Source organism: Tripterygium wilfordii, chromosome 3, assembly GCF_013401445.1.
Source record: "Tripterygium wilfordii isolate XIE 37 chromosome 3, ASM1340144v1, whole genome shotgun sequence".
NCBI lineage: Eukaryota > Viridiplantae > Streptophyta > Magnoliopsida > Celastrales > Celastraceae > Tripterygium > Tripterygium wilfordii.
Window position 1 is genome coordinate 10,251,813 of NC_052234.1, and position 23,872 is coordinate 10,275,684.

At 37.0% G+C, this 23,872-nt stretch overlaps 3 protein-coding genes across 5 annotated transcripts; 2 read left to right on the forward strand and 1 right to left on the reverse strand.

Moving 5' to 3' along the window:
- Positions 1 to 6,616: 6,616 nt before the first annotated feature.
- On the reverse strand, positions 6,617 to 9,104 carry LOC119986670 (RNA-binding protein CP29B, chloroplastic-like). Its single transcript, XM_038831324.1, has 5 exons — positions 8,535 to 9,104; positions 8,285 to 8,386; positions 7,584 to 7,928; positions 7,265 to 7,366; positions 6,617 to 6,934 (listed from the first exon to the last, which is right to left on the reverse strand). Exons 1-4 carry the CDS (start codon positions 8,889 to 8,891, stop codon positions 7,304 to 7,306), a joined length of 867 nt encoding a protein of 288 aa, XP_038687252.1. The 5' UTR covers positions 8,892 to 9,104; the 3' UTR covers positions 6,617 to 6,934; positions 7,265 to 7,303.
- Positions 9,105 to 9,335: 231 nt separating this feature from the next.
- On the forward strand, positions 9,336 to 12,905 carry LOC119990124 (translin). The gene is made up of 7 exons (XM_038835974.1): positions 9,336 to 9,740; positions 10,531 to 10,627; positions 10,715 to 10,830; positions 11,013 to 11,057; positions 11,822 to 11,847; positions 12,211 to 12,346; positions 12,473 to 12,905. The coding sequence occupies exons 1-7, from the start codon at positions 9,362 to 9,364 to the stop codon at positions 12,577 to 12,579; spliced, it is 906 nt and encodes a 301-aa protein (XP_038691902.1). The 5' UTR covers positions 9,336 to 9,361; the 3' UTR covers positions 12,580 to 12,905.
- A 506-nt stretch (positions 12,906 to 13,411) lies between these two features.
- LOC119990106 lies at positions 13,412 to 20,789 on the forward strand. 3 transcript variants are annotated; one of them, XM_038835955.1, is made up of 9 exons: positions 13,412 to 13,656; positions 13,770 to 13,839; positions 15,984 to 16,161; positions 18,067 to 18,119; positions 18,362 to 18,452; positions 18,558 to 19,189; positions 19,655 to 19,879; positions 19,959 to 20,027; positions 20,194 to 20,789. In XM_038835955.1, the coding sequence occupies exons 2-9, from the start codon at positions 13,831 to 13,833 to the stop codon at positions 20,401 to 20,403; spliced, it is 1,467 nt and encodes a 488-aa protein (XP_038691883.1). In that variant the 5' UTR covers positions 13,412 to 13,656; positions 13,770 to 13,830; the 3' UTR covers positions 20,404 to 20,789. The 3 variants fall into 3 exon arrangements, with proteins under 3 accessions (XP_038691883.1, XP_038691891.1, XP_038691875.1); XM_038835963.1 differs by having other exon boundaries at positions 13,412 to 13,650; positions 13,793 to 13,839; XM_038835947.1 differs by having other exon boundaries at positions 13,413 to 13,650; positions 13,768 to 13,839.
- The last annotated feature ends 3,083 nt before the right edge of the window (positions 20,790 to 23,872 follow it).

The window sequence follows — 23,872 nt, forward strand, 5'->3', positions numbered from 1 at the left end:
TATTTATAAAACAAGACATTAATCATTATATATATATATATACACACACACACATATACATACTGATTTGATACTTGCCAAATAGTTATCCAACATAGAAAATTAATGCGTTCAGGGTTACAAGAGAGACAGAGAGAAAGTTATTTGTCGAGGAGCGGTTGGAATCATATACAAGAAAAGTATATGCTTTTGAGGAGCAGAAGACGACACCAACGCTTTCATGTTCATACATATATAGCCTCATAACTTCATATACTGCCTGTCTTGCTTTCATCTCTCCGCGTAAGAAGATAATGACGTACCAATCCCCCAGCAACGCACATTTTCAACAGGGTAATTACACGTGGCAATCATTCTTCCATAGTCAATAATTCCTTTTTTTTTTTTACTACATGTTTAATAACGGACGTTAATTTGGCTTCACGTTTTGATCCTTCCATCCTTCTCAAAAATCACAAAAATGTCAACGTGAAGAGTCAAACTTCAGTCTATAAACATCGCATCAAATTCAAAGTTTTGGTTTATATATATATAACATAAAAGCAAAGCCTAATTTTTGGGAGTTTGACCACATGACTTGCCGAATAAACAATTAAAAAAAAGAGTACTAGCTAGCTTTGCCCCCATGATTTTAGCTTTTGGTTTGGTATGTTTGAAATAATTAGAGATTTCTATGTAAACCATGTCAACAGCTTTGCCTTTTTATGATTAGTCTTTGCAGTTGCATGGACTTTATGTAATTTAATTGGTTTGGCAAGTTCCGATCCAATCAAGTTCTTATTTTAATCCAGGGATCGATGGGAAGGGTTCCAATTCCTAGCTCCAATTCTCTTTCAAAAATCATGTTAAATGATGATTTTTTTTTGTGAAAATGACATATTAGAGTTTAGGAGTTATAAATTGGTGTTTAAAGTTTAGGGTTTAAGACTTAATTTTTATAGTTTAGGGTCTTAGATTTAGAATTTAGTGTTCATAATTTTTTTCCCAAAATCTATTATAATATAACATTATAAATAGCAAAATACTCAATCTCATTTGGAGCCTCGCTATGCCTCTAATCCATCTCTCCTACATTCACTTTCTTAATTTGACTACACTTTTTCATCTTTGAACATGCATGCAAATAAATATATATAATACATATTTTTTTTATAATCTACGCATCGACGATTAAAAGGATCTATACGATCAAAATATCATAATTCTTTGTTATTAAAAAAAAAGATGTACCTCGTCGTTAGAGTTGGAGGAGTCTGTTTCTTCTGATTTGGTTTAATGAAATGCTGTTTCTTATAAAAAGAAAAAGAAAAAGAAATTTACCGCGAGTTAGTCAATAATTAACCAGGGTTGGAAAGGCTTGGTTAAGGAAGTTAACCGAATACTGAAGATGAGGGCCCAAGACCCCCACACTGTTAAGTTGACAAGACGGAGCCGTTAATGAACCGTATCTGGCAGTTAATACAGTTGCTTAAGTCAAAGCAGACAGTATCTCTCCAACTAACTTCAAAGTTCAAATTATTGGAGAAGACAAATTACATTCCTTATATTAGATCCTTAATTAAACCAATTGTGGAAATGTGAGAAAGACCAATAATTATGAAAAAAAAGGTGAAACATTAAATCAATTAGTAAATAGGATAATGTGTACATAAATAGCATTACAATACTACTGATGATAGTGATTAGTGCTTAGTACTAATTATATTAATTAGTAGTGTTGTCAATTCAATAAAAGGATTTCTGATCATATGTTGGAAGCTTGACAAATTTAATTTAGGACCAATAACAATTCAAATCTCCACTCATGTAGGCAACCACTTTTCTTCGGGTCAACTCATGTCTGATAGTTGTTTGGTGCATGTAGAACAAATGACCATACATCGTGCCCAATAAAATAGTTCAGTGGATTCTCATACTCTCTTTTTTTAAAATACTCGAGAAATCGTCCAATTCAACATGTTATTCGGACAATTGAGTGGGTGTAGATCTCGGGATCGTTAAAACTGTTCGCATCATGAAACTAGGAAAATCACATTGAAATATTCTAAATTGATTTCGAACTCCCGACCTTAACGTCATCTGCCTTATACCCAGAGATATAACCAACTGAACTATTCCTCCGTGATTAGATTCTCAAACACCCTAATTTGTTTCTATACTCCTGGGATCACTCACTGCATGGTCGTCAATAATTGATGAAAAGATATCAAAACATTGAATGATTTTGTGGGGGGAGGATAGAACGTGAAGAGTAGTTAATCGAGGATGGATTCCTTAAAGACCATTGTCTCCTTCTGCTGGTACACATTCATCACCTGAAGGACTCTACCCATCATTTTAGTTTGTTTGTGCCTTCTTGTTACACGATCTTATCATTTTCTACTTTGACCTTTTCTCCCCTACCATACATTTTCAAATCAATTCAACGTACACACACCACTCTGACATGCTATTGGATCGTATACCCTCTACCATGCTAGGACCACTACACAACATAGATATATACATATATATACATATACATACACACACATATTTATATATTTTGAGAACAAATAATTAATGATAAATGCTATCCAATGCTGTTAGAACATTGAATAAATGATATAAAGGTGTTTTAGAGTTTGAAAAATTTCAGTTGACATATAGACATTTTAAGTTTAAAAAATTAGGAGATAGATCGTTTATCACATGCACATGGCATATTTGTGGTGAATCATTAACCATTGCGTTAGGACATTTGTAATGATAAATTATTGTTGGGTCAACAAAGATGTTGTTTTTTACTGATATGGTTGTATTGAAAAATGTGTTTTGTTGATATAGCTGTATTGAGGGACGTGTTTTGCTGATGTGGTTGTATTGAGATTATGTGTTTTGATGTAGTTTTATTGGGGACAACATGGAGACATAGAATGTTGTTGACCTCCATGTTGAGTGGGAAGGGATAATGTATAGAAATTTGTGTTTTGCTGATGTGACTGTATTGAAATATGTGTTTTGCTGATGTGATTGTATTGGGAGACGTGGTTGACTTAATTTTTTGTATAATAAAAGTGGGACCGGGCCAACGTTTTTGTTGGCCCAGCAAATAGGGCACCATTGCAGTTAGGGCATTGATTAACCAGACGCATAATTAATATAATATTTATATATGTGTGTGTCATCATTCCATGAAAGAGTGCATTAACTAGTTTTGTGGATTAAGTGGTGCCCTGGCCTTTTGAGTTTTATTGGTTTACAAGAAAGAGTAGTATGTAGTAGTCCACAAAATCACTAATCATGATAATTAATTGTCACATTCCAATATGACGGCCATGGCACTTCATCCATAAGTACCTTCTCTCTCACTCTTGTTTTTTGTTTTTTTTTTTTTATAAAATTTATTATCATCTTTGTGTATGTGTATATCATGCATGCCTGCTTGAGCAAGCCTCACTCAATCATGAACATTGGATCCCTCCCTTAGAAGTTAGAAAATGTGAGTTTAATTAACTTCATCAAATAAGTCTAGTTCAATTCAACAGTACTTCCAAAGCCTATTATTTAATTAATCTGAAGATTGGTATTTCTAATTAAGTAGTCATGTTTGGTTACATATATACGTTATATATATATATATATACATAGAGAGAGAGAGAGGGGGGTGGGGGGGGGGGGGGGGGGGGGTTTAATGGTTTTAAACAACTTGGCACTCGAATGCCTTATCCAGTAGTACTAGAGTGTTAAGTGATAATGGCTTCCCACACCTCTTTCCGTTGAAAACTTCGCATATTAGTGGTAGTGTACAAATTTAGTGGGACCATGTTTGGCTCATATCTAGGGAGCCAACACTCAATTCTGCCAAAGCAAGTGTTTCCTTAATTGCTGAGAAGTGAGACCTCTGTAATTGGTAAATTACTATCGCAAAATCCGACCTCATGTTACCTTGGCCAAATAAGTTATGGTATTCAAAAGGATTATTAGTATTAATTAGGCCAAAAGCCCTTTATATTTAAAAAAAAAAAACATTTCTTATTTCTATACACTTGCAATACCTGATAATAGAACTGTTCAAGGAGGAGAAATATGGGCCATTGGTCAAAGTGGGCCAATCTCTAATTAATTTGAGCAAAATGGAAAGGTTTCACCCAATAAAGGACACGCTTTGACTATGAGTAGAACGGTGTGTCTATATGTTTCTAATTAAATTGCATAATACAAAATGGAAATGAAAGGGAAAAAAACTGTGAAAGCAGAGAGATATGGAGGTATATGACTCTGACTAGGGTTTTGGAGGCAATATGGTACTAATTTCTCTCTTTTCTTTTTCAATAACATTATCTTGTCCAACTTTTCTAGGGCATACTCTCCTCAACTCCACTACAAGTCTACAACTGCCTTTCTTTGATTTGGATCCTAATTTTTTAATTTTAGTTTGGGAAAGATAAAACGTCCCAGCAATTGGGATCGATCATAATTATTGAGATGTATGGATGAAAATTAAAATATATGTGATGGACTCCACGTGCACTTTAAATGCTGTCCATACACCTCAACAACTGAGATCAATGTCTAGCACTATTGATTTTAGTTATTTTCTCTCTTTTCTTCGAAGCAAGTATTAGTACTGGTTTAGTCTCACCCATTTTTTACGTTAATTAATATTATTATGATGAAAGCAAGATAACCCCCACATGCATATATAATTCCATAGCATGCTTAAATAAAAGAAATATTAATATTAATCATCACATACTGCTAAAGTTTGCAGTTGATTTGGTAGAAAAAGCCTATTATGCATGCCCCACTCACACTAACTTACATCATTATGCCTTTCCAGTTTCCACATTTGAAAGAAGGAGAGGGGAAAAAAAAAGAAAAAGGAACGTTTAATTACTTATTAAAATATAGACATTCAATTAAGATAATTAATTAGAAAATTATAATTGCTCCACTAGCATGAACCATTTCACGAAGTATGTGTCCGGATAACCCAAAGTCTTGAACCTGTCATCCCCCATAGAAAGACATTACGATGCCTTATGGTTCTGCTTTACGAATACGATCTAATTTTATGGGCATTTTTTTTTGGAATAAAGAAATATCAGTAAAAGACAAGAAATGTATTGTGGATTTTTATCATATTGAGAATTAATTAATTAAGAAGCTACAAAACTCTGCTTAAAAATTAAATATAATATATGGGGCTTCTCTCTCTTAGACTTGAAGTCAAAGATTAGTTTCTTCCAAAAGTTGAAGGAAAATCAATCACTACTACACCCCACTCAGTTTTTGACTTGACTTTCTGGTATTCAACTAAACTTTTCCAAAAGCCTGGAACAAGCGCATGCAGATTCACGTAACACAAGGTGGCTTACCACCTTTCTTTATATATATATATCCGTATCCAAGGGATGTGGGAGGAAGGATGAATTCACATCACTGCTATGTCTTAATCTCCGTGATAAATTAGGCCCGCCGCAGATTCTCTCTCTAAAATGATGTCTTAAGATCTTAATCACCGTTGGACTAATCCAATAAAAGAAAACAGACAGAACTGGGCCTAAGAGATGGGCAGATCCAATACTGAGATAGCTAAGCTGGGCTTCGGAGAACAGTCCACAACGGCCTGATACTTAGCCCAGTTCAATTCAATCGGGGATTCAACTCGGAGGGGGCCGAAAAAATAGAAACGGGCCTACATTAGTAAGCCTAATGAAGAACGTGTCAGCACTAGCAGAGGTCAATGTGGGACGAACCTCACAACGGACCTAATCCATGTTACCTCGGGCCTCCCTGTATGGGTTGCTAAATTAATCACAGTGATAAGTTAAGAAACAAATGCTACCGACCCCAAAATTGACCACAAACATCCAACGGTATGAGAGTTAACATGAGAGAAAAACTTGGGGGACAACATCTTGATCACCGTTGGAGATTTGGGCTTAAGAGTAGGATGGGCTCTGGAGAACTGTAGAAAAAGGGCCTGTCCCAAGCCCAGCTACGTTCAATCAGAAATTCTACTTGGAATGAGCCTAAAAATAGAAACGGGCCAACATTACTAAGCCCAAATCAAGATCCTGGCAGCTAGTACAACTGCTTGAGAAGAGAGTGATAGATTCTGCAATGCCAACAATGCAGATGAAAATGCAGCCCCTCTTAGAACTTGGAACAAAAATATTCAATAGAAAAGGGCCAGAGAAGCTTTCTCTGCACATGCCCGCAACTCAATATTAGCTTTCTCTCGCACTTTACATTTTTCACCGTCGAAGGTTGCCCACCCAGAGAGAACATACAACTCAACAAGGACACTCCACTGCAGCACTGCTGTTGAGTTTGGTAATTGGTATCGTTCACTCCAACTTGCTTCTGTTGTTCTCTCTTTCAAAAATGGGTAAAATCCAACACAAATAAGCAGAACCAAGGAAAGACGAGAGTCAACCTCCGTATGCTGCATCTCATCCCACTAGAATGCTAGATAAAAATCTACTGAACCTTAAACAAGGGTTGAAGTAGAATGACAATTCCTTAGTTGCAAAAAGGATCTACCTTGCGGGCTCACAAATTTATATATTTCCTTCAAGGGCAGGAAATAATAACAACAAAACTTATCGTCAGAATCTAGAACCAGATATAGATGAGTAATCAAGATTCACATTTCAATATAATCATTTAACAAGCACAATTATTATTCTAAAATATCGAAAAATCAAACCATTCAGTCATTTATATTTTCAAAATGGACATATCACTTTTATCTGGAATCTGGCATTCAAAACCAACATCAAGATATGTGAACACAAACTATCAGCTCTTGTTGATCCAAAGGCCCGTGATCAGAGAGACCAGATAGCCCCTAGGCCCAGATACAGCTACCATAAAATACAAAGGGGCATGTTCTACAATTCTTCCTTGAGCGGCAAAATTAATCGCAGCTGCATCTTGCAGATCCCTGTTACAGAAATTGGCACAGTTTGATGTCATATTGGAGAGAATCAATTGGCTGCTAGGAGTAAAAAAAAAAATCGAACGTGGTAATAAAATTGAGGATAGGGAATTAGGCTTATAATATCAATCAATGAATTTAGACATAGGAAATGTATTTCCACATCTGCATCTACAACCTCGACAGACCCAAATCCTAGCAATTGAGCAACATAAATAATTATAGGTGCTTTAGAGGTGTCGACTACAATGCAAGCAAACAGACAGGCATCCTCACAAAATATGTAAATGCATTAGCCAGAGGCCTAAATGCAACTGAGTGGGTAGAGAATAGTACCATAGCACTCTTAGGGGGATTTTATCAGAAATCCAGTGCTCAAAATTGACGTCTAGGCTTAGATTCTGCCACAGAGACTATAATTGATCTGCCTGACAACTCCTGCACCCAGCGGAGCAATTTATCAGCAAATGGAAGACAGTATCAACAAAGCTCAAAAATGGGTATTTGAACATAATGTTATGGCAAGCGTATTACATAAACATAACTGTATGACATTAAAACATGACATTTAAAATAAATTTCCAAGACTTTCCACAGAGTAGTACATTTTAGAGAGATCAATTCTCAAGAAGTAGGTCAGGTCAAGGAAACTTACAGCGCCATTCAAGTACTCAATGGCATTGTCAACTTCTTCAGAAGAAGAATAAGTAACAAATCCAAAACCCCGAGATCTACCACTATCCCTATCATAGACAACCCTGGCTTCCACAACCTTTCCCTGCTCACTGAATAGGTTCTGAAGAGCTAAATCATCAATACCCCAGGGAAGGTTACCAACATAGAGGCGATTGGCTGGATGAAATGTTGCACCACCTGCACCAAAAGATCCGCCACCTACACCAAAAGATGCGCCACCTCCACCAAATCTGGACCCTCTGAAAGAAGATTCCTTTGGTGGAGGAGGTCCAGCATTCACTCTCAATGCCCTCCCCTCAAATTCCTGCAACAGCCCCATAAAACAATGCAGGTGAAACTAGAGTTGTCAATGAACCCACGTGTTATTGATGATAAAAAATATTGACTCACTGAAAGTTCAAGAACTCAAACGCAGAGTACCAAACAGGATACAGAAAGAGTTTTATGCAAACATGTGCATACAATCATGTACTAGTTCATCCAACTTTCAAAGTTTTAAAGTCGGGAAAGATGTATAATATCAAGGTAAAACTTTTATTAATTTCGTTTTTCAATTCAGGAAGGCATTACAAGATATACCCAGCTTTCACAATAACAGAACTAAAACCTTCAACAAATTACTAACAGAAGCAAAAAAAAAATAAAAAAATAAAGGCTTACATAGCCATTGAACTGCTGAGCGGCTGCCTCAGCTTCTTCAGCACTTGACATAGTAACAAAACCAAATCCTCTGCTTCTCCCAGTATTCTTGTCATAAATCACCTGCAAAAAGTTATAACTTTAGCGCACAAAAATAATAAAAATAAAAATAAAAATTGCTATCAAAATGAAGCTCGAAGGTCAAATATTAACGAGTCCAGAAAGAAGCATCTCCATAAACAAGGAAAAGAAGCTAAGAATAGTACAATACCTCTACCATCTCAACAGTTCCAGCGCTCCCGAACAGACCAGCGAGGTCGGAACTTTCAACACTGAAAGGAAGATTACCCACGAAGAGTTTGAGGTCAGGAGCGAAGCTAGCCCCATCTTCTTCCTCACTGAAGGCCTCTTCCTCGCCAAGCTCCGAAGAAATGGAAACCTTAGCCCCTAAACGAGATGACACAGGTTGAAAGGCAAACGAAGTCAAGGAGCGAGAAAATGAAGCCGAAATTGGCTTAGCGAAAGAAGGACAAAATGAGGAAATAGAAGTGGGTTTCGAATTCCCGGAAGATATCGTATTAGGGTTTAGAGATGGGAGGAGCAGAGAAGTAGCAACAGTAGAAGCCATAGCCGCTTTGTTGTGCTTTTTTTTGCTTCAACTGAACCGAAGATAAGGTTTTGACGGCAAAGAAGATGAAGGAGAGAATTCAAATGGTGGAAGTAAAGATATTTATCAGCAAACTGTAGATTAAAAATACAGATATGCCCCCTCGATTTGATTCCTAGGGTTTCTATTGAAACAGAGCTCTACTCCATCTAAACCCTGAAAGAAATTCTGAAATGCCAAGTAAGAACCGATAAATCCTTCTCTTCGGACCGTTCACCAAATAACGAATTATATATTCCCATTATTATTATTGTTATTATTATTATCATTATTATCGGTGTTTGGGCTTAGGAGATCTGAGGCCCAACTTTATTTGGGCCAAAAGAGATGTCTTGAGCGAGACCTGGGCCTGAACACTCAGTACCGAAGATTTAATAATAAACCACCGAGGCAAAGCCCACACCCAATAATTTTCAATACCGCGAAGAAAAATGAATTCTGTTTTTCGAAAAGCCTACTTCACTCTTCTCTCTCGCTCCTTAAACCCTAACTCTGCCTCTCCATTCTTTCTCCAGGCACTTCCCTTTGTTGTCACGTCTTATACGCTCCGGATTCCGTTCTCTCGTCCCCGAAGTGCGCAATTTCTTTCGTTATCAGTCAATTCCTGCTCAATGGCCGGCGGTGACGGCCACGCGCCTCTGTCGTCGTTCCTTACTTCGCTGGATAAGCAATTTGAGGAGTTCCGCACTCAGCTGGAAGAGTCTGGAAGTTTGCGTGAGCGCATTCGTGGTGTTGCGATGGAGATCGAATCCTCAACGAGGCTCATGCAAGCCAGTCTCCTACTCGTTCACCAGTCAGGGCCTGTACCTGGTAACAAAATTTAATTTCCTTCATTTTTTTTTCTTGAGCTAAACTTGAGGGATTGGTTTCTTGTGTTTCGATTTTTTGTTGTTGAAGAGTGATAGAAATGAGAGGTAAAAAAGGCTTTAAAATGTGTGAAAATAGTAAACCAACTTAGCTATTGAATTATCTTCTAAACCGAGACAGTTAGATATTTTAGGGACTCAAAAACTCCAGGCGAGTGGAGAATCTGTCATTTGGTTGCATTTTATATTTTCCATTTTGGTGTTTGTTTGAATGGATTCTTGTGTTCTTGTTGGCTATGACTTTTGCCAGAGAGTGATAGTTTGGATGAAATATGATGTCAATGAGGTTTTATTTTATTTTTTTTGAAAGGCTCATGCCCGAGGGGCATTAAGGCCACCACAACGGATGGAAACTATCTAAATCCCAACCCCTGGTGAGAATAGAACCTTAGACCTCAAAGTCTTAGATAGGCAACCTGACCAACCAGGCTACCTCCCATTCTCAATGAGGTTTTTTTTACATCTGTCATTCTTTTCTAGAATCAAATGCTGGCAAAGGAAAATCATATGTTGAAGAATGCGATATATCACAAAATTATCCATGCCTTAGTTAATAGTTTAGATAAGCTAAATAGGTGGTCATGATTTTGAATACATGAATAGCGTCATGCATTAAATTTTTTTACATGCGCACACTTGGGCGTGTGTGTGTGACAATTCTTTCTACTAATGGGATATAATTAACAAGAAAATTGTATAAGAAATTAACTTCTTGCTTTGGTGATTTGGAGTAGAGGTTCTTGAGAAGGCCAAGGCTCAGATTGATGTGCTGAAGGACCAGTACTGTCGACTTGCTGAAGTTCTGCATGAGTGCCCAGGACAGTACTATAGGTGAACAGGGTATCTTAGACACTTCAATTGCCATATGATTGTGTCAACTTTGTTGTGTTTGTTTAGCTTTGTTGTGCTTTTATTTAGGTATCATGGTGACTGGAGGAGTGAGACGCAGTCTGTAGCATCGCTGCTTGCTTTTATGCACTGGCTGGAAACAGGAAATCTTCTTCTGCATACCGAAGCCGAGGAGAAACTGGGATGTATGTCTGCTCCTTCCTCTATTGATGATTATCATGTACAGTTACTAATATGTGTATGAATCTTTTGGGGAAGTTTACTAGTTTTCATGATATAGTTTTCATTGAGGTTATTGAACTTCATTCAGTTCGGAATGCTATAGTGAATTGTACGCTCCAATTTCACTCCATTCATTTTTTTGCAGTGAACAACTTGGATTTTGGATTGGACATTGAGGACTATCTAGTTGGTAATGTCCTAAGTCCTAACTGTTTTGGATGATTGATTACTTGTGTGATTTGCTTTGGTTCTGCAGATTAGGTGTATGCCTATTGTGCCTTCTTTTTTGATGTTCTAGATTTGGACTTGGTTGGAATTAGATACGTTGAATGGTTCTAATCTGTAATGCTTCTTAGATTGTGGCTAGGTCTATCTGCCAAACATCCTTACGACCTATCAACTTTGTTAAATTTCTCAATATTTGGGTGGTGGGGGCAAAATCAGTTAATTGAGCTGATTTTGTGTCTCTTGTGGTATATTGTTTATATTATGAAAGTATGTGGTGTCTATGAAGAGTTGTTATGACTATACTATCAAAAGATCAGAACTCTAAAATTTCGTCGAGCAGTTATGATATTATCTATAACCTTTTGACCACCCCTTGAATATTGGATATCTATGCTTCTGAACAAATCAGAGTTAGGCTCTATCAATGGAAACAATTTAACCATTATTAGTGGCAGGACATAATTGGATCACTTTAAAAAAAACTTCAGGTGTCACTTGAAAAGGTTAAAAAGATTATAATAACCTTTGTACAAAATCTGAGAGCGAACTGGTTCGACCTTTTTTCCCCCAACACGAGCCTTGCTTCTACTAAAGTGTGCCTTTATTATTATGATTTTTACATTCCTTTTTTATTTAAAGGTGCAAGAAATTTTGTGTAAAATTTTCATTAGTGATTGTAAATTCTTATTCTCTGGTTCTGATCTCAAAAAATTTGTAATTATGCAGGTATATGTTTCATGTCCAATGAAATGGTAAGAACTACTTTATGGAACTTTGAAAGCATGATCCAGCTACGTGTTGCAACTGTGGATCCTTCTGGTTTTATTTGTGTTTGTCATAAACTTGGCATTTTACATAAATTTTTGAACATCTGGGATGTCGTAATAATTGTAAATGGAGGGTTTTGAAAGAGGACTCTATGCTAAGGGGCTGATTTGTTTCCCATCCGGGTATTTTTTTTTGGTATGGTTTCACCAAATCGATAAAATTTCTAGGGAAGTGCATAATTTTGATGAACAATAATTTTATGATTTAAAAAAATTTGAAGGCTTTGAAAATGAGCTGTAGAATCTAGTCTAGAGACTTTCTTATTGTACACTTTTCAAATGTTGCAGCCTAGGTATGTGGTGAACCGAGTGACAGCTGGGGACTATGACTGCCCAAGAAAGGTGCTAAAGTTCTTAACGGATCTTCATGCTTCCTTCCGAATGCTTAATCTACGGAATGATTTCCTGCGCAAGAAATTTGATGGTAGGGTTCCATATTGATTCTCGTTATTTATGTGTGTCGTACCGTCATCTTTACAAGGTCGTTTAATGCGTGATTTGTCTATTGTTTTGTTGGAAAGGACTTGAAACCTTCATTTGCATTTTACAGGTATGAAGTATGACCTCAGAAGAGTGGAGGAAGTTTACTACGATGTTAAGATAAGAGGCTTGGCGACTAATGGGGAATCAACTGGAGATCAAGGAGTTCAGGCTTAATCATAGAATGCAGAGTTGGATGTTACTAATTAATATCATCATTATTACTTCACAAGTTGGTATGGTTCCTAATGGCACGGGAGAGTTTTACCTTACTAAACTGTTGGTGGAGGGTATTATAGATCCAGGATATTACACTTGTGAGAAGGAAGTGATTTGGTTACCATGGTAGCGGACCTTCGGTTTGGTTGCTGTTGTTATCGTTCATTTTCTTTTTGGAAGCTGTCAAACTCTCTAAAGCATGAAGCATAGATGACACATCATTGCATTTACGCGTTTAAGGCTATTTTTTTTGGAACTTTATATATCCCTAACAATTTTATTCATGATCGGTCATAATTACATTATCTAATTATATTAAATTTCGTTATTACATTATTTAATTATATTGATTTTCGTTATTACTTACATTTGTTTAATTATGGCTTATTAGTTATTATGGTTCATTTGGACCTTTTTCAGTTTACAGAGTCAAGGATGGGTCACAACTTCGGGCCCATTAATATGTTTTGGATCTTTGGTTGGTGGTCTCGTAATAATATTCACGGGCCCAATAACAGCTTTCGCCAATTCCAAGGCAGGAGCTCCAAACTTACTGTGGGCCAGCCCTTATCAACAAAGTATTTTATATATATATATTTATTTTTATATCTGCTTATATAAAAAAAAAGACGCGTGTTGGCTTGTATACAGTACATAGCCTCAAAGAAACATTCGTCGTCGTCGGTTCCATCGGGGTCAGAACACCGTCAGGAAGACTAAACGTTGACAGACGCAAACGGCGGGTCTTTTATATTTCTGGACAAATTTGAATTATTTAATGTTGTCCACCTGTCCTAACTCGGCAGTCGGCACAACGTCGGAGCAGCGGACTTGAAAAACGAATATGTTACGGTGACAACTTTTGCCAGTGTGAAAAAGAAATAAAAAGCATTTCGATTCCGTTAAAAAAAGGGGCCAAATCCATCTCCCTTCCATACTCTCCGTTCCATTTCGTGTTGCTTTTTGGCGGTTTTGATCCTTTTGGTTTCGAACATTCGCCCGAATTTCTCTGACACCGCTCTCTCTCTCTCTCAGGTAAGATCTTTTATCTCTCTCTACTCCTTGCCTCCGCTTTTCTCTCTATCGACTTGCATGCTCTAATAGATCTTGTGGTTTTTTTTTCCTGATTTTTAAATATGTTTCTGTAGATTTTTTGAGCTTAAGGTTTTGTAGATCGGAGAGTTCAACGGAGCTGCGGGTTCTTCACTGATGACTAAGGTCGGTTTTATCGGATTATTGTATTTTATCCTATTTTTTTGGGGTCGCTTTGCCGTGTACTTACTTTCTGTTTGGTTCCCGAGTAAACCCGTGAAAAAGAAAAGAGAACAAGTATTTTTTTTTTCCCACTAAATGGATAAGGTTAACTTGATCCTTTTCAGTCTTTGTACCTTCTTTTGCTTTGCATTGGTATATTATTGTTTGATTTGTTTTCATCTTATATGAGAATCTAATCAATTTATTAGCAATCCATTCTGGCATTTATTTAGAGAGATTTTTTTATGTTATAATCTTGTGATTTAATGTTTGCATGTTTACAATAATTGTATCTTCAAAGTTTGAGCTTTATTTATGTGCTTTGGTCACCTTGCTCGTCCCTCTAATTTAGGGGTCTGTTATTATTTGATTCTTCTCATCAACACCACTTATTTACCTAGCAGTGCACTGTGCTCATTTTTATTGCTCGTCTTTGGTGATAATATGACTTCTTGTAATTGCATTTTTCTTGTAATTGCATTTTTCTTGTAATTGCATTTTTCTTGTTGTGGTTGTTATTAGGTGATAATATGAGTTCTTGTAATTGCATTTTTCATGTTGTAGTTGATCGTACACAATCAAGTTTTGTTAGCTATGTTGCATGCCCTACTCTTCATATTATACAAATTAGACTAGTGGAATATAGCAATATAGCATTAAGGTTTGGGGCACTTTATGGCTCTGAATGATGGAGAAATTTAAACATGATTGTTTTGTTGAATTGGGTCTGAAATTTATTTCTACTCTTTTGTAACAATGCAGTTATAATAAGGCGATGGTAAATATGAAGCCATGAGAATTTTGAGGAAATTTTGATCATTGGTGGGGTCACTAAAATTGTATTGAGTCTATTGACATCTGTGATGTGCTGATTCAACAGAGAGAAGGATGTTGATTTGTGCTTCTCGGCATATTATTTACAAGTGAATCGTACAAAGTTTAAAAGCAGGGCTGATAGAGAGTATTAAACAGGAGAGTGTGAACTAATGTTAATAGACTCGGGACTTTCGTGCTTATCTATGTACAAGATTATTTCGATGCTTAATGTACTCTGAAGTATAATGTTATAATATTTCTACTCAATTATTCAGAGGAACGCAAAAAGAGAGAGAAATAATGATGTTCCAATCTTAAAGTTGGGGATAAGGAGATAACAAATAAAGTAGCCCTATGTTCGGATCTGACAATACCATACCATAATCAAAAGGTACAACGGCCCGAGCGACCAGACTTAACATAAATGTAGCCACTGGAGCCATTCTAAAAGGTCTAAACTTCGACTCTTCTTTCTTAAAATTGGACTCTCGTACCCAAGCCCTGAAAAAAAATCCGAGTCTTGTCAGTTCAAGTGAAAGTTTATTAGACTAGTCCCACTAAGATGGCGTGGAAACTGTCTCACTATTCACCAAGTTATTGAATTATCAACTGTTTGATTAGGTTTATGGCTGTCCAGTGATACCTTTAGTCTACTTGAGGTTACAGATATGAAGAACATGAGCAAAAGTTTCGATTTTCGATTTTTATTTTGTTTCTAATGAAAGAGACCACATTTATATCTACAGCCATAATAATTGAAGTTCCTTTTACATTTTGAAGCTGTAAATTAATGTACCCGTTGCTGTTAATTTGATTTGGTTGGATGATTAATGAGGTTAAAACTTAACTGTTTTTATCTTGGCGAAAGATATTTATGTTGTTGCTTTGTTGGGCATCTAGACGAACAACTTTTGATACCGAAAGGCTATTACTGTATCTCGTTTCTTTTAGGAAAGGACAAATACTTTTATACTTGCATGGAGATGTGATCTAGGGCCTATGAGCATAACATGAAATGGAATCCAAAAACTGCCTGATCTTACGATTTCTATGTCCTATCTTTTATTGAAAATTCAATGTTCTTGCACGATGATACTCCTTACTTTTTACAACTTTTCCATCTTTCGTGATTGCCCTTAACTAAGGTCTGTATTGCTGTATTTGACTTTTTTCCCCTTACTTTTTAAGAGCATTGATACACAGTTTTGTACAACTTTTCTATCTTTCATGATTGCCCTCAACTAAGCTCTGTATCACTGTATGTGACATTTTCCCCCCTGTTACTTCTTTAGACAAACGTGGACGAATCTGCGGTTCCTGCAATTAAAAATGAAGCTGTTGAAGTTGAGAATCTACATGCGGAACCTAAACGTGATCCTGATTCATTGGACAGTATTTTAAGGTCGGAAAAATGCTTGCAAATGGGGGAATATCCATTTGGATATGATTTTGACCTGAAATCATGTTATGGTAATACATTACTAGACATATTAATGCCTTTCTTATGGAAATTCGTCTCCAGTAACTCTTTCCCCATTACCAGACTTGGTGGTGATGTATGCTATATAAGCGAATGTGAAATTTTTGCATGGATTAGGATATCATTTACACATTTTGTCAGGGTTTCATGAGTCAATTTGGTTGAATATTTTGGGGGGGGGGGGGGTATACAAACTAAATTGGTGTGGAAGGAAGCGAAAGCAGGAGCTAATAAATAGCTAACTGTGCTAAATCTGAAACATAGAGCTCTGGTTTGGTTTGGTTGATTCATTTACTTATTCCATTTTTATATCCACTGCAATAAATGTACATACATATGCTTCATTAGGAATGATTTAGTCTGAGATATCTTGTAAGTTTGACCTGTTTGGTAACTATACACTAGGGGTAGAGGTCGTACCAAACACCTCGCATAGCATGGATGCTAGTGTATATGCCCCAAAATGTTTAGCTCAGTGGACGGGCTTATTTCTGATTTCTGCGAGCCCACGTTCAGTCCGCGGCCTAACTCCAGTCTCTGTCTACTGCTGTATGCACTACCATGGCGTCATGCCCGACTTCCTTACTTCCCCATTCCTTATCCAGTGCTTCAATTACCCTCCTTATCTCCTTACCAGAAAACAAATCCACACCCAAACCCTCTTCTTTGGGCTTGATTGCCCCCGCGTTGTTCAATCATCTCTCATCAATATGTACTCATGTTGTGGCATATTGGCACTTGCCCATCAAGTGTTCGATGAGATTGTCCACCCTGATTTACCGTCCTGGAATTCCGTCTTTGACGCCAATGTCATTGTGGGATTGGTTGGAATTGCATGGAATCTGTTCAACTTGATGCCTGAGAAAATGTGATATCTTGGAGCTGTATGATTAATTGGTATATGAGGAGTGGCGAGTACAAGGACTCAAGGAGGCACTTGCATTGTTTCGTGAAATGTAGATGTTGGAAGTGAGAGTGTTTGTTCTAATAAGTTTATCGTGTTTGCCGACCTTTGAGCTTGTGGATGGTTAGGTGCACTTAAGCAGGGAAAATGGGCTCATGCTTATATTGACCGAAGTGGTATGAAAATGGAATTCGTTCTTGGGAGTGCATTGATATATGTGTACGCAAAATGTGGGAGTATTGAAAGAGCAAGGTGAGTGTTTAACAATTTGGGTCTAAAGAGAGATGTCATGGCTTGGAGTGCTATGATTTCAGGATTTGCTATGCATGGTCATGGATAGGAAAGTCTTCAATTGTTTGCGAAGATGAAAAAGAACGTGGGCTCATATTTCATAGCTCATAAGCTTAGCATATTTTGGACAGCTTATAAGCTAGTGTTTAACTTGAAAAAAACTCTACCAAACGGGGCCCTTATATGCAAATTATGTGATGCATAGTACATTTTTATTCTGTAATATTAATATTTAGGTAAATCACCCACTTGGTATTAATCCTTGGCTTACCTTTATTACTTTATGTACTTCAAGCTTTAGTGGGTACTATAGTAGCTTTATATTGTCCATCTCTCTGAATTGTTTCCCAACTTCCAAATACTTTTCCAGCTGTGCTTGGTATCTGTTAATCTCTGAAGACATTTGCCTCAACAGTTATGATAAATTAGTTGTGAATGTAACATTAGCTTTCTACATAGTGAGACGCACACATGGGTTGTGCATTGAGTGTGGTATATATTAAACTCAGCAGTTTATTGGGATTGGGTTCATCAGTTAACTGAAGTGATTTACATTGAAGGTTTACTTAACTTTCCAGTTAATGAGGGAACAGTTGATTATGTTGTACTTGTATGCATGTTTTTCTTTTCGCCGCACTTAGCTTTTACTTTATCTTTTTGTTAAAAAATAATGGCAGATTTTTTTCCTTTTTTTGACAAGGTGTACTGGATTCTGGTGAAACTAGAGAAGGAGAACATGATTTAAAGCTTGAAGTATGTAACTATGTATCTCTTTTTACTATTTCATATCATGAGGCTTTTGCCAAATGTTATGACATTATGTGCCTGTAACTTATTTTCTGCTGCTTGTTTGTTGAGTCGAAATTTCCATCCACTTTTCAGATTATTGTGTTTATGGAAATTGGTCTGTTGTTCAAACTTTAGTTTTAGAAGTGTCATGTGCGATATCTACCATTTTTGGCTAAGTAGTTAAATCGAAGAAATCTTTTAATTAGGTTCTTGATGGATTGCTGGATGAAGTTGATGAAGTTGATGATATTCATGCAGCAAACGATCTCTCTACTGCATGTACAGATTTTCTTTGGGGTAAATCTTCATGGTTGTCTATGCAGTTCTCCTTTGATCAATAAAGTAACCCCTTTTCTTTCCCAAGTGAAATAAAAATATCTATCATTTTTGTTTCCATTACAGATATTGAGTATGTGGAAAAAGTTTCTGAGTTCAGTTGTCCTCCCCGTGAAGGTTCACGATTTCGGAATCCACCTTCAGAAAGTCATTCTCCGGGTTGTAGTGGAAGTAGCAATGGCGCAAATGGAGTATCAGATACATCAACTGCAACTATTCTAGAATCTGGGTGCAAGAATGATTTGCTTGAGAATGTGGCCATTTGTGAGTTACATATTGTTTCTAGAAGTGAATGTGGGTGCCATCTTCCAGTTCAGGAGCAAATCTGCCTCTCTTCACCTGATACAAGAAATCTTGATGACTTAGATAATGACGAACACTGTATTATAGTAAATGGGATGTCATCTGATGAGAAAGAAAAAAACTTTGGTGCATCTATTAGCCAGAAGAGATTGCGTAAACCAACTCGAAGGTTCATTGAAGAATTCTCAAAACCGAAATTGATAGACGTAATGGAAATTCAAAATATTCCTACTGGCGCTTCGAAGGACAAATACCTCAAGGTTGAATCCTGCAAAGAACATCAGGTTCGAGTAGTGGCTGATCAAGGGGAGGGACCATTAAGTGGAACTGGTACTCTCACATCGCACGAAACTCGGCCCCGCAGAGGACGTCCAAAGAAATTTACACCTGTTTTGGTATGGAAGGTTCTAAGATTTGAAATTTTTATAATTCAACCTTAATTATATGTTTATAGAATTGTAAAGATAGCCCACTTGCTCTTTCTTATGGTTAATAAGCATGTTGCTTAACTAGCATTTTACCATAGCTTAGCAAACATGAATCACATAGATGGTCTTCCAGGTAGACTGTTCTTGTGAATTTTGTGATAAGCATAAAATAGGAGAACAAAGGTGAGATCCTGATTTCTGCTTGCTGCAATTCGTTGTCTATATCACTCCACAGTGTTTCTCTAGTTCAAATTTATTGTTAATTGTTCGTGGCGGACGAATGAGTCTATCCTTTTATACAAAGTAGAGAGCTACAAGCGGTTGTATAAAAATAAATAATTGAATAGTTGCATTTGGAAGATTAGATGATTTAGTGAAATTTTGAAAATGACTTCCTAGTGGCTCACCACCTAGAAATATGTTTCTGTGTAGGACCTCCTATCTGAGGACGAACTTTCTGATTTTGATGATGAACATGTGAATTTGGGTAGAAGATCTAAAACAGTTGCTGACCGGAGGAAGCATCAGAGGATGTGGACCCTTTCTGAGGTACTGAAGTTGGTCGATGGAGTTTCTCAGTATGGTGTTGGAAGGTGGACTGACATAAAGAGGCTTTTTTTTGCATCATCAGCTTATCGCACTCCTGTAGATCTGAGGGTACTTCTCAATGTTTTATAAAGTTAAACAGCTCAAATTTCTGGACGTAAAATCAATTTATTATTATTGAACTCTGCAGGACAAATGGAGAAATCTTCTGAGGGCGTGCAGTTTAGAGAAACAAAAGCAGAAAAATGGTCGAAAAGAGGTTGGTGTAACTTTTATTCTCTTTCACAATAAAAAGGTTGCTTCATCTAATGTCTTTCTGGTCTCTGTAGCAAAATGGATAAGAAATCTGTTATATGTTAGACTTCGTTCTGCAAAAGTTGACGGAAACTGTGGCTGTTGGGAAATAATTTTAATCTTTAATGTAGATTGAGGACAAGCTGAAGCATGCCGTTCGTCCCTTGCCAAAGTCTGTGTTATGCCGGATCCGTGAACTGGCTACTGTTCATCCATATCCAAAGGATCGCAATACGAAGCTTTCACGCGGTAGCCATGTTTCCCCACCAACAGTTTCTTCAACTGAAGTGGATTTGGCTAGTCCTGTTGCAAGAAATGTCCGTCGGAAGAAGTCTAGTTGAACAATATTTTGTCGGTTGGCTGTTAACTATAATCAGGAATCGTACGGAGTTTAGCTGTAAAAAGCTATCCTTTCAGTAATAGCTCCAGCAATCACCTGCACATACACATGAACTTAAACCTGTAGAAATCTCATCACATTACAGTGAATGTGACGAAAGTAGATCCGAAATTCAGTTGTCAATTGCCGGAATTATGGCAAACTGATGTGTATTACAAAGCAATGCTCTCTTCTAGATTTTCACATGTTATTGGTCTTTATGGTTGTAGTATTTTGACTTCAGCCACTTTAACCATAACTAACTGCCCTCTGTTTAGCCATTTCCAACATCACTGTTGTCATCATTTGCTTATTGAGTGTTGGAAATCTGGCTACCATGTTGTTGTCTGGGTATGCTGTGATGGTTGTTGATGGTTCTTTCCTGGTATTCATCAACGTGGCTCTTTATATACAAAAGTATATAAACTAGGAATTGCAATGTGATGTCAATTGATTAGCAAGAATAGTGTGTTTGTGTGTATATATATATATATATATCATGTTGATGGAAGTTGGCCACATATTTTTAGGATTCAAAATTTGGCATGAATGTGGCATGAAAGACAAGCTTTGCATGTTCGGCTAGATCCAGCTCAAAATGGCCAAAAGCAAGAACCCATACCAAACACAAGGGCCAAACTGCCAAGCATTCAACATACCCATTTGGTTTACTGGGGTGATCCAATTGATTAGTCTCTTTTAGTAAAAAAAAAAATGGAATGGATAGAGTGATTGGATCCAAATATTTGAGATTTTAATGTAAAAACAAAATTACTTGGTTATCCAAACCATGTTTTTGGTTTGGGGATGGATGTTTTTGTCTTTCCTGAGTGGAAAAAGCATTATTGGTAACTTGGGATAAGCTGCTTAGTAGTGAATATATTTGGATCCAGCCAAGAAGAACACAAAAATGTTAAAAGATGAGAGAAGAAAAACTATTAAAGTAGGGCAGTGCCTCCGAAGAGGAGGCATGGGAGGGAGTTGGGAAGTTATGGGTGTTGGGGGCCTTGGGGCCACTAATCCTATTAAAATTTCTTCTTTTTGTGACAGCTAATGCTTTATCATCAACCTGAAAATAGCACGTGCGGAGCCTGAGCCAAACGAGAGTCAAATCAAATCATTGAATTTGAGTTCTTCTACATCACGCACACCCTTTTTTTTAAGCAAGAACGATACCATACAATTCATCTGATGACGAGGTAAGTTGGGATAAAACCCAACACATGGCTACAAGGCTATTGCTCCCAACGGAAATCAAACTCAAGACCTCTCGAGTTTACATGGTTTGTTCCAAGAGAGATTGACCAACTAGGCTATTACCAACTTGTCCTTTAAACATTAGGCCCACGTGCATAGAAGTTTCTCATCTAACGACATAATAAGTTGGGATAAGACCTAGTGTGTGGCCACAGGGTATTGCCCCCAGTGGGAATCTAATTCAAGATCTATATGGTTTGACCCCATAGAGATTCACCAACTAGGCTATCACCAACACCAATTTTTTACTTGACAACAGAGTAAGTTGGACCAAAACCCAACGTGTGGCCACAAGGATATTACTCTCAATGAGAATCGAACTCAAGACTTCTCGAGTCCATACGATTTTCCTTCAAAGAGGTTCACCAACTAGGCTATCACATAAGTGATTAAAGATCAAACACCAAACAATGTTCTCTTTTTTTTTTGTATGCCAATACTGAAATTTTGTTTGCATTGACATCCCGTACTCTTAATACAAGCATCAAGATTGTCAAAACAAAAAAAAACTATAATAAACAAAAACGTATACGCGTGCATGTATCTATGTATGTACATTATTTTATGTACCTAATTGATCAATCATGTTAAGACCTTTCATTTCTTTCAATATATACATATGCATATATATATATACATCAATTGCCTTCTTTTATTTTATCACTTCTCCCTTCACTCAACTCTCATTTTCTCCATGTTTCATCAGAAGCTGAAGCTGTTAACAGTTTAATTTGTATGACGTGTATGGCTGAGGATCTTTCTTTTACTTTGACCGACCCAGTACAGCGCATACATTGTCTTCAGGGGATGAATCCTGCACTGCCCTTAGGCCCCTTACAATTCATCATTCATAAACACTCAATCCATTAAAAAAAAAAAAAGAACCAATTCTCAATTCTCATCCCAATCCAGATACTCTTAAGAGGTACAAATTCCATTCTGTTTTCACGAACAATGCCAAATATACGTATTTGTATATAATATATATACACATACACGAGTACCAGGTTTTGACGCTATGAAAAATATGATTATGCAGATTATCTAAGACGAGAGAGATTAATAGATATTTTCAGGTACACAACAAACTGCGATTACTGCAAAAAAAAAAAAAAAAAGAGCTCTGCTAACAATAAATAATCTTATTTGGTTTGGTAAGATTGACGAGAGTCAAAGATATGGCGGCATCTCTCCTGCATGAATTGGAATTGGTCAGACTATGCATGCAGAGAGAGATAAATACTGAAACTTTATCCTCTGAATCCAATCTTCGTGGACAATGCCACCCCATATGAATGCATTAAGATTAAAGGGTTGTACGGACTGTACTCACTTCTACGCCTAAATCTTAAGTGACCATCCAATCCCATTAAACAAAAAGGCATCAAGTATTATAATCCTTATTCTATTTGTGGGTTCAACTAGTTGCCAGAACCCAGATAATTAATGGCCTAGTTGGGCTGATCAAGACTAGTCTCGTACAAAACTTTCAAGCTCAAAGAATCTGTAATTTTCAATCAATTACTTAATTTGACTACTTGCAAACTGACTTCAGTAGTTAACAGCTGTAGATTTGGATCAAAGATTTCGCATTTACACACAAACTGACTCATTTGTGTTCGAAAAAATTTGTCACATATTTTACAATATCCTCAAAGTTCAATCAAACGAATAAGTGGAGATCGATCGCACTTTGCCCGAGAAGGCTTATCCCCATCCCTTCTCCTCTCTACCTTCTTTGATTATATCTTATCTTTTCTTTCTTTCTTCCACTCTCAACTTGTGGGGTCTTAACTTCGAAAGATCACCGATCAACCACCATCCCCACTAAAAGCAAAGAGAGAGAGAGACACAGAGACAGAGTTCCTTGCTTTCCTATGTGTTATTATTTCCTAATATTTTGCGCACCAACTATAAACCATTCTGTGCATTTTCGTACGGTTTCGTATACTGGAAACGGTACAGCACGGCAAAGCACAAAACTACCATATTTTCAATTATATAAATACACCCCCACCCTCCCACAGACTTACTGACTTAGAACTAGGGAAATATCATTACTCATACAATTAATTCACTCCCCCAGCTAGGCTAGCTACCTATCATGTCAACCATTTAATGCTCCAAAGACACCCACAACTTCCAATTCTACACTTATATAAGCCTCTATCCCT

Coding starts and splice junctions, on each gene's coding strand:
- LOC119986670 (XM_038831324.1), bottom strand. CDS start 8,891: ATGGCTTCTACTGTTGCTACTTCTCTGCTCCTCCCATCTCTAAACCCT. Junction 8,387..8,534: donor GAACTGTTGAGATGGTAGAG/GTATTGTACTAT, acceptor AACTTTTTGCAG/GTGATTTATGACAAGAATAC. Junction 7,929..8,284: donor CTCAGCAGTTCAATGGCTAT/GTAAGCCTTTAT, acceptor GGGCTGTTGCAG/GAATTTGAGGGGAGGGCATT.
- LOC119990124 (XM_038835974.1), top strand. CDS start 9,362: ATGAATTCTGTTTTTCGAAAAGCCTACTTCACTCTTCTCTCTCGCTCC. Junction 11,058..11,821: donor CATTGAGGACTATCTAGTTG/GTAATGTCCTAA, acceptor GTAATTATGCAG/GTATATGTTTCATGTCCAAT. Junction 12,347..12,472: donor CCTGCGCAAGAAATTTGATG/GTAGGGTTCCAT, acceptor TGCATTTTACAG/GTATGAAGTATGACCTCAGA.
- LOC119990106 (XM_038835955.1), top strand. Junction 16,162..18,066: donor TGACCTGAAATCATGTTATG/GTAATACATTAC, acceptor TTTTTTGACAAG/GTGTACTGGATTCTGGTGAA. Junction 19,880..19,958: donor GCACTCCTGTAGATCTGAGG/GTACTTCTCAAT, acceptor TGAACTCTGCAG/GACAAATGGAGAAATCTTCT.